The 15257-nt window shown below is 43.8% G+C and overlaps 1 protein-coding gene across 1 annotated transcript in view; it reads right to left on the reverse strand.

Moving 5' to 3' along the window:
• The window catches only part of man1a2 (mannosidase, alpha, class 1A, member 2), a 122755-nt gene extending 108605 nt beyond the window's left edge, over positions 1-14150 (reverse strand). The window contains exon 1 of the mRNA XM_070837910.1: positions 13800-14150. Within this exon, the coding sequence (XP_070694011.1) occupies positions 13800-14113 (314 nt within the window). The 5' untranslated portion in view covers positions 14114-14150. The remainder of the gene's footprint in view (positions 1-13799) is intronic.
• Positions 14151-15257: the final 1107 nt, after the last annotated feature.

The following is a 15257-nucleotide window of genomic DNA, read 5'->3' on the forward strand; positions in this document are numbered from 1 at the left end:
GCTGAGCGATCGCACTTTGATCCCATCGCTTTAACTGACAGGGAGCCATTGTGGAGCAGGACTGCTCCTCCAGTGTTTGGCAGGGGTGGGATTTGGTGAGACGCTTTGTACTTAAATGGTCATGTCGTCCTTTAAGGTCTAAGAGCCTCTCTCGCTCTGCCTTTCTCTGCCTCTCTCCGGGTCTCTAGTCCTCTGTCTTGTTCTTGGTTTCGTCCCTAAAAAAAACTACAGTGCTGCACTCATGCAAACCAATTCAAACAAGTGTCTGTTTTTTCTCTGTTTTGAAAGAGGTCCTGTCACCACTGCTGTCCTCCAGGGAGATGACACTCGCTTGTGTTGCTGTTTTATTATTTGTAATATGAAGAATAACAATAAGTACTGATCACTAGTTTCAGCACGACTCCTGGAGACCACAGTCCTTCACTTCCCCGTCTCTCCTCCATTCCTTCATCCTTCATCCCCTCTGTCACATCTTTCCTTGGGGTTATAAACTCATCAGTAGCCAGAAGTCGATGCAACAATTCAATCTTTCTGTGCTTTCTCATCTCTCAGGTTCCTGTGGATCCTGTGGATCCTGTGGATCCTGGTCCTGCTGATGTGGTTCTCTGCTTCATGAATCACTGCTGCGGATCGTCGGACACTTGTCATGTTTTTCAATAATATCATACTGCTAATCTTTTAGTCACACTCCTATTGTTGGTGCTGTAGTCACTGCTAGTTGTCTGTCTGTCTGTCTGTCTGTCTCTCTCTCTGATGCTGCTCATGTGGGGATTCTTGAATCCGTAATGTTGAATTCCTGAATCGTTGGGTCTCTTCATGTAAAGCGTCTTGAGATAACGCTGTTGTGAATTGGCGCTCTATAAATAAAGATTGATTGATTGATTGATTGAATCTGACGTGCTACAGTGATTACTGGGGATGCTGGTTTCAGAATAGACACCAATCTAATCTGTAGTTCCTACATAAGAGAATGTGTGAAAGCCACCGCTGACTGTTTTCCCCATGCCGTTTCCTTCCTCTGTTCTAGCTCAACTCATTTTAAAAGTCATCTTACCATGAGCAGTGGCATCTCTGGCAAAATTTGCAGATTACCAAAACAATTCTGGATGCATCTCCCTCCGCTACATGTCTCTGAGACATACATTTCTATCACAAACATCTCTGAATCAAAGGGACACAGACCTCCACCATTAATTATTTGTTAATGAGTTGGATATGGATCTTTCTTCCTTGGCCGATGCTACACCTTTCCATAAACATAACCCTCCCACAAATGGCTCTCCTGGGCATTATGAAGTGCCACCATGGTCAACCATAACCAGGCTGGAACAATAACACCTACCACTTCACCAGTCTGAGGACAGTTACTCCAAGCGTTCCCATTCAAAGCTCCCATTTCTCAGTGTTGTTTCCACGGCGTCGTTTATCATCCGTGGTGCTGCAGCTGCATGGCCCGCTGACTGAACTGGGTTTTCTATACATAGGTAAATGGTGGGGGGGGGGCGGTGTGAGGGACGTGGATAGAAATCACCACGTAGATCTGGTGATACCATTCATTGGGGGATGTCTAGACATCCCAGCTGTCATGACTGTAGAAGCCCATTTTTAACCATCATCTCATTACGGTGAGTCCATATCCATACTACCAGGACGACGGGATCAGCAGAGAGACGCATTTACACCAACTAAATTTATAAAAGTTTAAGTGTACACTATATTTAGAGTATTTTCACTGCTGCTCTGCATTGCCTTCAGACAGCCCTTGATGCTTCTTCCCTGATTAAAACGACTGTCTGACTGTTAACTATGGTGTTTTTCTGCACTACACTATGACCGCTGGGCACTGTGGGTGTTAAAAGATTATTTCAAAGACAGCTACTCTTTGTCATTCTACAAAATACCAAGTAGCCAATCTAGACAGGTTTTCCACCAACAATTCTCTGTTACAAGCTCGAGCACAGCGGTACCTTTTGTGTTCATGTATCATGAGTCTATTTTTCAGTCCCCCGTGTCCTGTTGTAACATGGCTTTTGAATTAGTGTAAACTGACATCTGATTCGCTCTCTGTGTGTGGAAAATAAAGCACGGCCCTGTGACTAACTTGTGACCCACACAAACGACGCCACAGTTATCAGAAAGGACGACATGATGGAGATACGACGACGCAGTGCTCTCATCTCCCTGCTCGCTATTTTTCAGTACAAGACAAACAAGCTACAAATGCATACATCTTTATTCCTACGTTTGCTATGTATTTATTTGTAGTTAATAAATGGGATTGTACTGGTGTTTTCCATCTAAAATGTCCAATTGGCAAAACATGTACAGAATAACACAATATAATAGCTCCTTGATCTAAAACAATGATAAACACCATGAAAGGCATCATCATCAATGACGTGAGCTGATTTTTCTGATCACCTGGCACCACTGCCTGATAAATAATAAAACGTGCTTCTGTGCTTGCACTCCCCGAGGCACCAATGATCATTCATTTCAAAGCCAACAGGAGCTCTCTTCCGTCTGTTATTTTGATTCTTACCGTGGGATTTGGATATTGCACTTGAACATACTGTGATTTTGATCATATTTAGATTAAATGTTCAGCCCTGGCGTCTTGATTCAAACTGCTCAATAACCCTGTGCTGTGTGTTACTAAAACAAATAAAGCTGTGATTTAAACTGGGGTGATATCGGATTACGAAAATACCAAGACACAATTCAGTCTGGAGTGAATTTCCCGACCCAACGGGGGTGTTAAACTATGTCCCATTCAGAGTTAAATGTATGCAGGCTTTTGTTTGAACTGAACACTCCCAACAGGTGATTTTATTGACTTATTGCTCCTGTTTACTGTTTAATGGAGGCCCATGAAGTGAAAGCAGAAACCGGAGACTACTGTAGCACGGCCTCAGAAAATGAGAGCATTAGCAGAAACCGTGGTTCATGAACCAGACACAAAGACACACACAGCTCTTCAGCCAATCTGAGAGGCTGCAGCTGTGTTCTGCAGAGAGACCGACACTATGATCACATGAAAAAGACGGAAACACAACTGACGGACTGAATGACGGGAAATGAGATACAAAGAGCAGATCTGATAAAAAGCAGCAGTGTTAATGAGGAGATTATACGTGATGGAAGTCCACTCATTCTGCAGGCTGTTCGCTCTAATACCAACGGCACCAGATGAAATCTCCTGACAACAGACAAATTAATTAGGATGAGTCTTAGTGAAATTACTATGAACATGGATCTGAAAGATGAATTTATATTGATATCTCATTCGGCATGTAGTGATATCTATTCTGAACCCATCAGAACACATGGTAATAAGGAATGGGAGAATTAGAAAAAGGCCTTGCGGTAATAGATTTTGTTGCTTTTTATAATTACTCTTTAGAGTCTTGAAGGTGCTCTTACTGCTGTAAGTTTTACACTCAGCATTAGGTTTCACTTCCAATGAACACGTCATAGTCACCAAGATTAACATTCCCTGTATAAATAAACATATGCATAAACATTTGTGCATCAACACACTGGCCGCACATCAGAAACTACTGCAGAGAACTTTTGGAAAATACAGTACAACACCAGACTAGCACACAGCCCCGTGCCAGGTCCTTGTTGTAGCTGGAAATTTATAGTTCCCTGCCAGGCTCTTGGGCAGGCAACCAGACATCATCTGAAGGGCCTATACTCTCCTAAAACTCTGGCAGATAAAACAGCAAAATAGGATTTAACAGCCCAGCAGGTAAACTGTGTAACAGGAGATCTGTTTCTACATCTAGAGGGTCAGAATACGTAATTAGGAAGATCTCTGAGCAAGTTTCTAGAGCAGGATTATGTATTATTTTAACAATTAACAACACTTAATTCATAACTATGTATTTAATTGTTACATCTAGTTTCACAGATAGTTAGGAAAGGAATGTCTAAAGCCTGATATTGTCTTACACACAAAAAAAAAATAATATAAATCAGCTGATACCAAAAGCCCAGGTATCAGAATCGGTACGTCCCTACTGCTCAATTAACTGTGTGGAAATGGTTCTCACATCACGCCTCGCAGTATTTACATATATGCTCTTTAAATATATAGTTCAGCAGAAGTGTGATGCTTTTAAATCTATTTCTTGGGAAGCAGCAGGTTGCCTTTCTTGATTTTCAGAACGGGACACAAACCTCTAGCTGAACTTCTGACTGTGGTAAAAGCGCCGTAATGGCTAGACTTTTTAAAAAGCAATCGCGGTGATGGGACAAAGCTAAAATTGCTGTGATGTTATCGTATAAAAGCCCCAGTTTAGATTCACAAAAATCCAATCCCAAGCTTGAATCATTCAGCCCCCGGTTTAAGATGTAAAAGCGCTCAGTGGTGATGGATGTGTGAAAAGCCTCCTTTATGTTGGCGAGGTGCATTCACTCCTCCGTTTCCCTGAACAACACAGGCCGATATTAAATAGCTATACCCCTGCTGAATCTACAAACCAGCACGGATGGTATCACGGGCTCTCTGCACCGTCTGCAGCGCCTTGGTATTCTTTCCAGGTTAAGCTAGCTTGACAGTGTGTGTGCTTTTGTGTGTGATGGGGCGCGGTGCACATACAAGCTGGTCCTCCTTTATTCCCACAGAGGCTCTCACACACAAGAGAAAATACACACACCCGACACAAACACACCCCAACCTAGATTTACTTTGCAGCTGACAGGCAAACGAAGCGTGAAGACACAGAAATGATATCTAAGATCAAACTAAATATGATAAATAAGCACACTTTGATGTTGGCCCAGGCCTTAAATATGGTCTGTGGGGCTTTGATGCTGATTTATGGCCGTATCAGAGCGCCAAAGCAAAGCTATGTCCCTGCAACACTAACAATAACTGGCAAAGCAATAAGTGGTGAAACCAGGTTACTTGCGGTCACAGCACTGAACTCCATTATGAGAGGGATGCAGTGTGAAAAGGTTGTGTTTGTACATTTTCCTCTACCTTTGGCTGTGTTTGAACATTACGTGATTCACTCTGCAAATGCTTCTCATCACATTAAAGAAAAAAAAACAAAAAAAAAAAACAAGCAAACACCAGGGTATGAATACTAAAGAGGCAGACGTACTGTAACACCTAATGTGCCAGTTGCACAGATGCACAGGAACTGCAAAAGCATATGAATATCATGGCTCCAAACACCATGAGCAGAAATATCCCCCTCAAAAGTATTCACAGTAAAGTGTTCACTGACAGTGAAGTCAAATTGCGTACTGAAGTTAATACCCATTAAAGAAGAAGAAAAACATCTTTAACTTCTTTTCCAGTGTCAAATACCCTGCTGTTAAAAGCTCTTAAATTGGTCATCTGATATCATGAGTTCTGGGCTTCCAGTCTTTCTTGCCAGCAGCCGAGTGTTGGGAACCTATATAGGACTAGAGGTGAACCAGCACGTCTTCATCCTGAGACTTTCAGTACACGATGTTTAATTCAGTACGTGACTCTCCGTTGGTCTGCGAACAGTGCATGACCAAAACAATAACTGTCAAAACAGTTTAATAATCCAATTACTCCGACATGCAGAACAATGATTATGGAGCACAAGTACACCAGGAACATCATGGATATGCTAGCCGTCGGATTAGCCAAGGTAGCCTGGTGACCCCGGTTACATTACATTATATTATATTATATTAAATTATGCCCTGTTGTCTCTGTCAGTCAAACAGCATGTCATCAGAACCAGCTCTGAAGAGAAAAATGTGGTTAAAAAGTATGAAAGTAGAGGTTTTAGCACCATTGGATTACTAATATTGAAGCATCAGTGTTGCGTCTAAATCTACCATCTGCGTCTGCGTCACGCTCTGACTGCTGCAGCAGGTCGCGCCTACTGGAGTTAACACTTTAAATCCCCCCAGAAGCAGCTCAGATCTACGCTCCACTAAGGATATACAGCAGGTCTACGTCAGGCAGCACAGAGCAGATGAAGCGGGCAGGAGAAAGCGGTCAGTTTTCAAAATAAAAGCCCACACACAGACTTTTTAATCGTATATTCGACCACCACATCAATATTATTTGATAATCGGTGGCACCAGGCCAGACGTCGGCCTATCAGAGGGTTTTTAACAACACAGATGACGAGAGGTTCGTCTTGGATGTGTCTGTCGGCTACAGCACAACAAAGTAGTAAAAACCAAACCACAGCCTGAACACAACGCAGAGGTGTCCTGGGGGTTTTCGGGGGTTGCAGCAGCATGTTGCTGCTGTAGCTGCTGGAGGTGGAGCTGGTTTCACTGACTTTATTTACAATCAGACCACAAATCAGCATAAAACAAGTGTCAGCAGGTGTGCTGCCTCTGTGCAACACACACACAAAGGTAGTTTTCCTTTTCCTCTGCAGCAAAGCTAAACTGTTTTACCAACACTTGTGGCCGATGAGCCACTTCTGTATGTTTACATTTTCTAAAATAGCAGACGAAAATGTCCTTTTCTATCACTCTCTTTTTCCTGCTGTAGCCATGAGGAGAACATCGGGAAACAATAACCCAAAACTGGAGGTACACACTGAGCCGTGAATTTTGCATAGCGTTGCATCCCCACATACGACACGTGGGGTTAAAACACGTGGGTAAGGACATGTGGAGTGAGCGCTAAGGTTTAGGATGGGACAACTAAAAGCTGAAGGAGACGAGAACAGTCTTCACAAAACGTACTCTGAAACCTTCAAGACACGGGCGTCTTCATCAGTATCTTATTATTTTTCCGGTGGCATTTTATGACAGAAGACAGGGAGCAGAGAGGCAGCTATTAGGTCATGCATGAGCAATTCATACTCACATGAATGCACAGGCAAGTAACTCAGACTGGAGGAGCCATTGGGAGGTCATCTGATATCTACGGGGCCAAATAATTATTCAGAGAGCACGATATTACAGTATTGATTTGAGGAATTCCTAAACTGTAGGAGCCTGTTTAGTCAAAGTTCTCAGCTGTGAAGGTGATCCAGGCAGCATCCCAAAACCCCTGGTCTAAAATGATGCACTATCCTACCAAAACAAACACATCGCATGCATTTTCCTCAAGATTACACTAAACGATGACTGCATATTCACTGAGAAGCTCGATCGCACTGCCAAATTGTGGTTGATTTTGGTGACAGATGGCAAGGCCGTCAGACCTACTGAGCACTTTGGCGGGCACCCAGCGTGAATGCTCATGTCGTTATTTCCAATCCTGGATAGGAAAAACACAATCTAGAGATCTGCACATCTGAAAGGTGTCAGAGAACACAAGAAACGATACTTTAGATGGGGAGTCGATTGAGTGATGTGGCTGAAAGCGAAAATATTATACTAAATAAAATATTTTCCAACATAGTTATGACAACTAGAGATTATTTTTATTATCAATTAGTCAGACAGAAATTGCTTTTCTGCTCAGTAGCTTATGAAAACACTTTCTCACAGCCCAAGGTGATGTCTGCAGTAGCTTTGTTGTCCATCTTCCAGCCCAAAATCCAAATACATCATGTTTAAAATGATGCAAAACCCAAAGAAGCAGTAAATCCACACAGTGGAGCAGTTGGAACTGGTGTTTCATCAACTAATCCATCAACTAATCACTTCAGCTTATGGTAAATGACATAAAATAATCAATGCAATGATGCTGTTGCTCTCCAGACAAAACTTCAACATCTCTAAAACCTTCATCTGGAGATGTTATAACACTATATGAGCATATTGTAACAATAAAGTTCATCTGAAAGAAGGCAAACAATGATTATATTAAATGATCTGCTTTGGTCACTCATTAGCTGGTCTGGAGGCATAATTATGTGTGTTCTGTTCCTGTCTGCAAGGCAAGCTGCCTCTTTGGAAAACAGTATTCAGTCCACACGGACAGTTACAGTACACACGGATGTCATGCATGATATTCAGTCTGTCAATCTATCTATGCCTGTTCTGCTGCTGAACTGTCACTGCCTCTGTCAACATGTGGTCCCACAGTATGCTGGGCCTGATGTAGCAGCCGTCCAGAGCTGTTCCACTTCAGTTTGTCACTTTCTAGTAAGTATGAGCCTCTAACATCCTGGTTCTTCATCCTTAAAAATCATCATATGGAGCCACGTCCCTCTATGTACACTGATAATACACAGAACCAATCTAATAAGACTAATCTCCAGTGTTTACATCATAGGTTTCCTGTGACATGTGGAGCAGGAACACAGCAGAAGCTTAATGTGCATCAAGTAACGGGCAGATTGGAAGTTTCCTCCTTGAGTGTGACACTTGGCTTGGCTGACTTTACTTAGTTAAGTAAAAATATTAAGAGATGTAATAAAGCAGCAGTAGTCCCATTCTAGTTTCCATGGAGACCGTTGTGGTACCTGTTGTCTCCTCACCTGTTATCGGCCCAATGTTCAGAAATGGAGGAAAACCAGATCGGTCGGAGGAGGAAGAGACTTCTCTTATTTTAAGGAGAGCTTCAGCGAGGGGCTCACCGTAAGTCGGGTTTTAAGGGAAATCCAGCCTGAAGTCTGTCAGCTATACTACATATCTGGAACTTTGATCTTTTGCCAGTACTGAATGAACGGATGAATCACAATACCATGTTAAACAAGTGATGTGTTATTTTCAAAGCTAAAATCCTTCCAGTGGTGATGTACTGCAGCGTTACATACTCGTATTTCCACAATCCTCTTGTGGTGTGTAGCTATGCAGATAGTTTCAGCTTGGTTTAATGAGGCTTGGAGATCTCTGATGCTGTGACTTCCATTGCCACCACCACCCCCCCCCACAAAAAAAAAAAAAACAGAAGGAGACTCAAACAATACAGGATTAGCCACTCTCAATAATCTCTGCACAGATCACTCTCCAGTACTGATCCTAGCGGTACTCCATCCTATCCTCCTTCTGCACACAAATACTCAGTTGGCAGGCAAACTTCTGCAGAAAACTGTTGTCAGTAAGGACGGCTGTACGAAGGTCTGAGGATTACTCCGAGTAAACGGACTTCTTTTCCAAATGCACAGGAAATAACATCAACACTCGTTGTACTGGATTGGCAACTTCAGCTTTTGGAGATCTTAAAATCTCCACAAAGAAACTGAAGCTGCTGTCAGAGTCAGAGGGCACAAAAAACAAGTGTGAGCTTAGATTTTTGTTTAAAGGTTGTAGCCTACTGAACTTCTACTTCTCCTCAGTTTTATCAGCACAGCATGTAGATATTTACCTGCCTCTCTCTTAACGCTCCCATTGCTGTGCACTACGTGAGCTCAGTGAAACGAGGCAGTGATTCTGTACCGAAATTACCAATTTTTTTTTAAAAATGGTCCTCAAGCATAAATTCAAATTAAATGATACAATCAATGTATTGTCCAGCTCTCTATGGAATAACTAAGTCATTTTTATTTTTTATGTGTCACTAAATCAAACTTAAACATGACAATTAACTGTAGTCTTATTATTATTTGATATCCGCTGATAATTAAATCTATTTGTGTGGGGAAAGTAGATCTCTACCCTGACTGGGCTGGTGAGAGACAAAACCTTAACCTTGGATATTTGAGGACTAAACATTTATGGACTCACAAAAGCAGGGTGAAAGCATCACAGTCTGTCAGCCGCAAACGTGTCCAGTAAAACCAGTTCAACCCACAAACCATCTGCTGGCTCATGTTAGCAAACAGCCGCGGAGGAAACGATCTTCAGAGATCTTTACCTCAAATATGAACGGGACAAATCAAGCAGCCAAGAAACGCAATGTCAGAGAAAGAGACAGATTTAAAATGTTTCCTGGCTTACAAATCTGCCTGATCCAAGGAGCTTGAAATTGGGTGAGTATGTGACTGAAAAACAGAACGGCTGCATGCCTATGGGAGCGGTAATACACTGACTTACAATCACTGTCATCTATAACCATTAGGGGTGGGGGAAACATGACCTGCATCTTCACATTTTCATCCAAAGTATGTGGATTTACACACTTAAGTGTTTAGACATAAGTGAAGCTTGCTGCAGAGAGAGGGAGAGAAGGAATATGCAAATTGTACTCTTTCAAATTCTGAAATCCGCTCTCTTCTCAATGGCACTTACTGCAGCTTTAACCAGATTTTCAGGCATTTTGTGTTATTGTCAATCTCTCAGAATTCAATGCAACAGATGGATCGCCCCGTGGCAAGTACAATAATAACTTCTGCCCTCCCAAAAGCTTTTAAAAGACTATTACCAGTGCGAACAGAGAACGGGTTCTTTTGGGTTTTCTGTGGCCAAATAAAGTAAAAGGTGAAATTATTACGAGCCCCCCTGTCCTCCTGAGGGTCTCTTTAAATGCTAGCGCGCCTCATTTTCCAGGGGGCTGTTTGAACCCTGGTCCTTTGGAGCACATAATGATGATTTTAAGAACAGCTGAGGCAGCATACCAAAAAGAAAACTGAGCACATTGCTATAAGCAGTGAAATCCTGAAAACATATCGCACCACATGAACGCTTGTGTGAGGTTAAACTCACAGGCAGCATTTTGGAGGCTTCGCATTTGCATAAAACTAATTTCAAGAGATCTCAAAGGTATTATTACCCCTCTCAAAACCTTAAATTGTCATCACAGGGACATCTTGGGTGGTTTCTTCTTTTATCTCACTTTAACAAGCCAATTTGGCCCACAACTCTTGAGTTCAATCAAGCATGTACGGAGATATTTGCTCATGAATGTACATCATTATGTGAACACATGTGCATGCTTCAGCGGAGAATAATGGCAGCTCGCTTAAAAAAGGTGATGAAGACATTTTCGGGGACTTGCTGACAGCAGACAGCCTGGTCACGCTTTGCTCCAAATGCTCCTGCAGCCCATCACCGAGTCCCTTCTCATTCCTGCTGCTCTAAACTGCCACCTCTAGAGAAGCATGAAAATCTCCAAACCGTCTACTTTTATGTTTAAAAAAAAAAAAAAAAGCCTTTAGGTTCAAATGATGACACACGGCATAACTTGAGCCCAGTAGGGTCTGTTCGTGCTGCGCTGCCGGACAACAATATTTTCGTTATTTCCAGCAGACAGAAATCAAGGCTCTAGAGGGCTTTCAGGAGGAGGTGATGAGGAGGCAACACTCTGTGGTCCCACGCTGTGAAACTGTTTGAGAAATTGCCAAGCACTCAGTAAAACTAATGACCTCCCACACCAGCATGGAGGAGACCTTTCCTATAAAATTTCCACCTGCGGTTTGGCATTGTGTGCATTTCATTTCAGCCATAGGTCTTTTGTTACACATATAGGCGCAGTAAGATCTAGAGTTGGGACTAATTCGGTATCAGGTGCCGATACGGACATTACTCACTCCTCGGATATCAGGCCGCCACCATCAATCCATGTACCATCCCAGGTTCCACCGTGTGATGTTTTTATGAATTAGAAATAGGTAATAAACCACTCTGAAGCCCATAGACAAATCATTGCAGCACAATTAATGGATTAGGTGGTAATTAAACAGGTCATTCATGCTGAGGAATAAAGTGCATGACGCCTCACTCAGATCCCATGAAGTGTAGTAGGCTGGGACCCTGAGGCAGGCTCTCCTGCTCCTGCCCCTCTCCTGCTCCTTCTCCTCTCCTTCTCCTCACCTGCTCCTCTCCTGCCCCTCTCCTGCTCCTTCTCCTCTCCTTCTCCTCACCTGCTCCTCTCCTGCCCCTCTCCTTCTCCTTCTCCTCACCTGCCCCTCTCCTTCTCCTTCTCCTCTCCTGCTCCTTCTCCTCTCCTGCTCCTTCTCCTTCTCCCTCTCCTTCTCCTTCTCCTGCTCCTTCTCCTTCTCCCTCTCCTCTCCTTCTCCTCTCCTGCTCCTTCTCCTGCTCCTCCTCCTCTCCTGCTCCTGCTCCTCCTCTCCTGCTCCTCCTCCTCTCTTTCTCCTCCTCCTTCTCCTGCTCCTCTCCTGCTCCTTCTCCTCTCCTGCTCCTTCTCCTTCTCCTCTCTTGCTCCTTCTCCTTCTCCCTCTCCTTCTCCTGCTCCTTCTCCCTCTCCTCTCCTTCTCCTCTCCTGCTCCTTCTCCTGCTCCTTCTCCTGCTCCTCCTCCTCTCTTTCTCCTCCTCCTTCTCCTGCTCCTCTCCTGCTCCTGCTCCTCCTCCTGCTCCTCCTCCTCCTCCTCTCCTGAGCTCAGCTTCAGGCCAACTTTTCCTTCCCCGTCCGTGACCATCGCTGCAGCTGGCTGATCTCCAGCCTCTGCACCTGCCTGCCTGCCGTCATGCGCCGTGTCTCCCCTCTGAGAGACGCACAAGTATTCTGCACCCAAAGCAGTATTAAATCTCAGAGAGTGTGGAACTGATTGTACCTGATCATTAAGCTTCACTTTCACAAAACCAGTCCCATCAGCAATCCTGGTTCCCCGCCACATCCTGCGCTTAGCAGGAGAGGTGGCTGATACGCCCCCCATTCAGACTGTTTGCCTTGACACTTCAAATTTCCAGTTTCTCTGGCTCATCTTTGAGATGTTTCCGCACCTTGATTTGGAAAGGTAACACACCTGCCTGGAACACAAACAGGTGCCTGTCTTTTGATATCGTGGGCAAAACATTGTGATCATATCGTATGTTGAGTATGTATGATTCCCATCTCTAGACCGTGTAGGGTGTCAACACAATCAATGCAAATCAGAGCTGGGCGACACACGAACGGGGCCATTCATTAATCTGAATAAACTACCCAGCAGCAAAATGTTAGTTAACCTGCCACCTTAAAGCACTAGCTTGATGAGCAGCGACACCTAAATGCAATATGACTCAACTCTTGCCACCGTCCAGTGTTAAAAAAAGCAAACTGAAATCAATAATCTTAATATCGGATCGCACTACTCAAACATCACAAGTATCATTATAGTAACGGAACAGGAGAAAAGACCAGCTGAAAAAACCTGACTGACATTCAAAATGCAATTAAATAGAGAGTGTAAAAACTGCACTTTTAATTTGGTCCCAAATGTTAATGTTCAACAATTCAATTTGACAATTCCAAAACAAATAATCTCATTAAAACCAAACAAACACCTGATTATTCCTAAATATGAGATTACATTCTGTCAGAGCCTCCTGAAAATGAGTGGCTTAATAAGCAGCTTTTACATTACAAAATATCTTCTACTACCAATTCGCTTAAAGTAAGTAATTTTCAAAAAAAATGCACTGAAATTTTAATATAATTTGAATTAGCTGGTTAAACATTTAGTAATGAGGCATGAAACCTGTCCAGCACAGTGGATTCTGAATAGCACAAGACGCTTGGAGAAGCTAAATATGAATGTGATTTAGGAGGAGGGAAAGAGCCTCAAAACCACGGCTGGCTACCAGCCACAGAGGATGGACACACCAAATGACAAATGTAAAAGCTGCAGCCAACATTTACCAGCATTTGGCTCGTGGTGGGCGGTTATTTTCGAGCCCATTTAAGCAGTTACTAAAGCTTTTCAAACAGCCCGTGTGTTCTAGCTCATCAAGTTCAACCACGTCTGCCCGTGGGACAGTACGACAGCACGTAGCCAAGGGGAGAGCGTTTCTGTTGAACAAAAACTTGAACACAAAATGAAGACACAAAAGGTAGTAGAGTATTGAGAGCAGAAAAAACAGAGGAAGAAGGGATCACTTGCGCTGACGTGTATCTGAACATGTCACTCTACACACAGCAGGTCGCCGAGGAGGTGATGAGCATTAGCACACCTGCTTCCACGGCCTTAAGGAAATATCCATGTGTGGTGATAACGTGTCCAGAGGTGACAGGGTTTGTCATCTCTAAACAGTTTGTATCACACACCAGACACACAAGCACGGCCCCTTACCTGTGTCTGTGCTCGTCATGTCCTCCCTGTCCATGTATGACCACCTGTCCAGAAGCATGCTTGCCCTCTTTGGGTGAGTCAATATGCGGGATGAGCACATCCTCCAAGCCCAGGTCAAAGCGCTTGTGCTTGGAATTGTCCGGGAGGAAAAAGAAGGCCCCGAAGCATAAGGTGATGAAGGCACTGAGAATGAGGAGGAGGATGAACTTCTCGGAGAGCCTCAGCGTAGCCCTGTGGTGCGGGAAAGAGGAGGCGCCCGGCGACAGAGTGGGTATCCTGCGGCCGGACAGCGGCAGCAGAGCCGGAGTCGTCATGTTTTGGCTGCTGAAACGAACTTATCTTGGGGAGGAGGCTGAGGGGGGGGCGGGGCGGGACGGGGCAGGGTGGGTTTAAAGGTGCCACAGGTGTTGTTGTAGCAGCATGCGCGAGCTGGTTGACTTTATTATCTCATCCCTGCACTGATAGGTCCAGAAACGAGAAAGGGCCGAGGTCCCTCAGTGAAGGAGTGACTGGGCAGCAGGAAAATGGTCATGACGATTCTGGAAGAGAGCAACAACACAGGCAAAGAGTTAGAGTCTCATAAATGGTTGGCGAATTACTGCACAGAAACACATTTACAGTGCTGATAACAGACGCTTGCCTCCATTTTAGAAACCCCTGATCTTCATTTTACCCACACTACCTCACAGGCAGTATTTTCTGATTTCTACCAGGATATAAAGAAGTGATATTCTTTCCTTAAGTTGCCATTTCTCCTCCTTGACAGCATGTCCCTAGTAACCACTAGTTTCATCTCGCCAAGGACTCTCTGACAGGCCTCTATTGAGCCTAACAGCACTGAATTACTATCAAACACATGGTGACAACTCGAAAAAACCTGGTATGTCGTATATCAAGTGATAACTGAAATATTAAGGGTAATAAACAACCATCCTGCATGCTGTGGTAAATTTATGTCAAGTCAAAAATAAACGTCTGTCTGTCACACACACACACACACTCTTAATCCTTGGACCATGAGAAAAATGACAAACATATTTTCCAGAGGCTTAAGGTATCAAGAGGCTGTGCAGTATCTGAGAGACCATCACCAAACAGCTGCCTCCTCTGTGCGCACCGGCATCTCTGCCAGGACCAACATTGCAGAATGAACACCAGCTTTTTATTTTATTATTATTATTATTTTTTTTTTTTAATTCTGCTGTTTTATGGCATTGCATTGCATTGCAGTGCAGAGCCGTCTAGCTTGGCATCAGCCGTGCAAGCACATCGTGATAAAATGACAAACAAAAGGCAGGGATGGAGAGCAAGACGAGCCCACATACAGATCCGATCCTCTTTGCCATTCGTGTCCATCGACTGGAGTCGACTGGAATGATAATTCAGATGTGTGGCGACCCTTTTTGCAAGAGGGGCTGGACGTGCAAGTATCATGTGCTGGATCACATCTGAACTTAA

The sequence above is a fragment of the Pempheris klunzingeri genome, chromosome 10 (assembly GCF_042242105.1).
Source record: "Pempheris klunzingeri isolate RE-2024b chromosome 10, fPemKlu1.hap1, whole genome shotgun sequence".
NCBI classification, from domain to species: Eukaryota; Metazoa; Chordata; class Actinopteri; order Acropomatiformes; family Pempheridae; genus Pempheris; species Pempheris klunzingeri.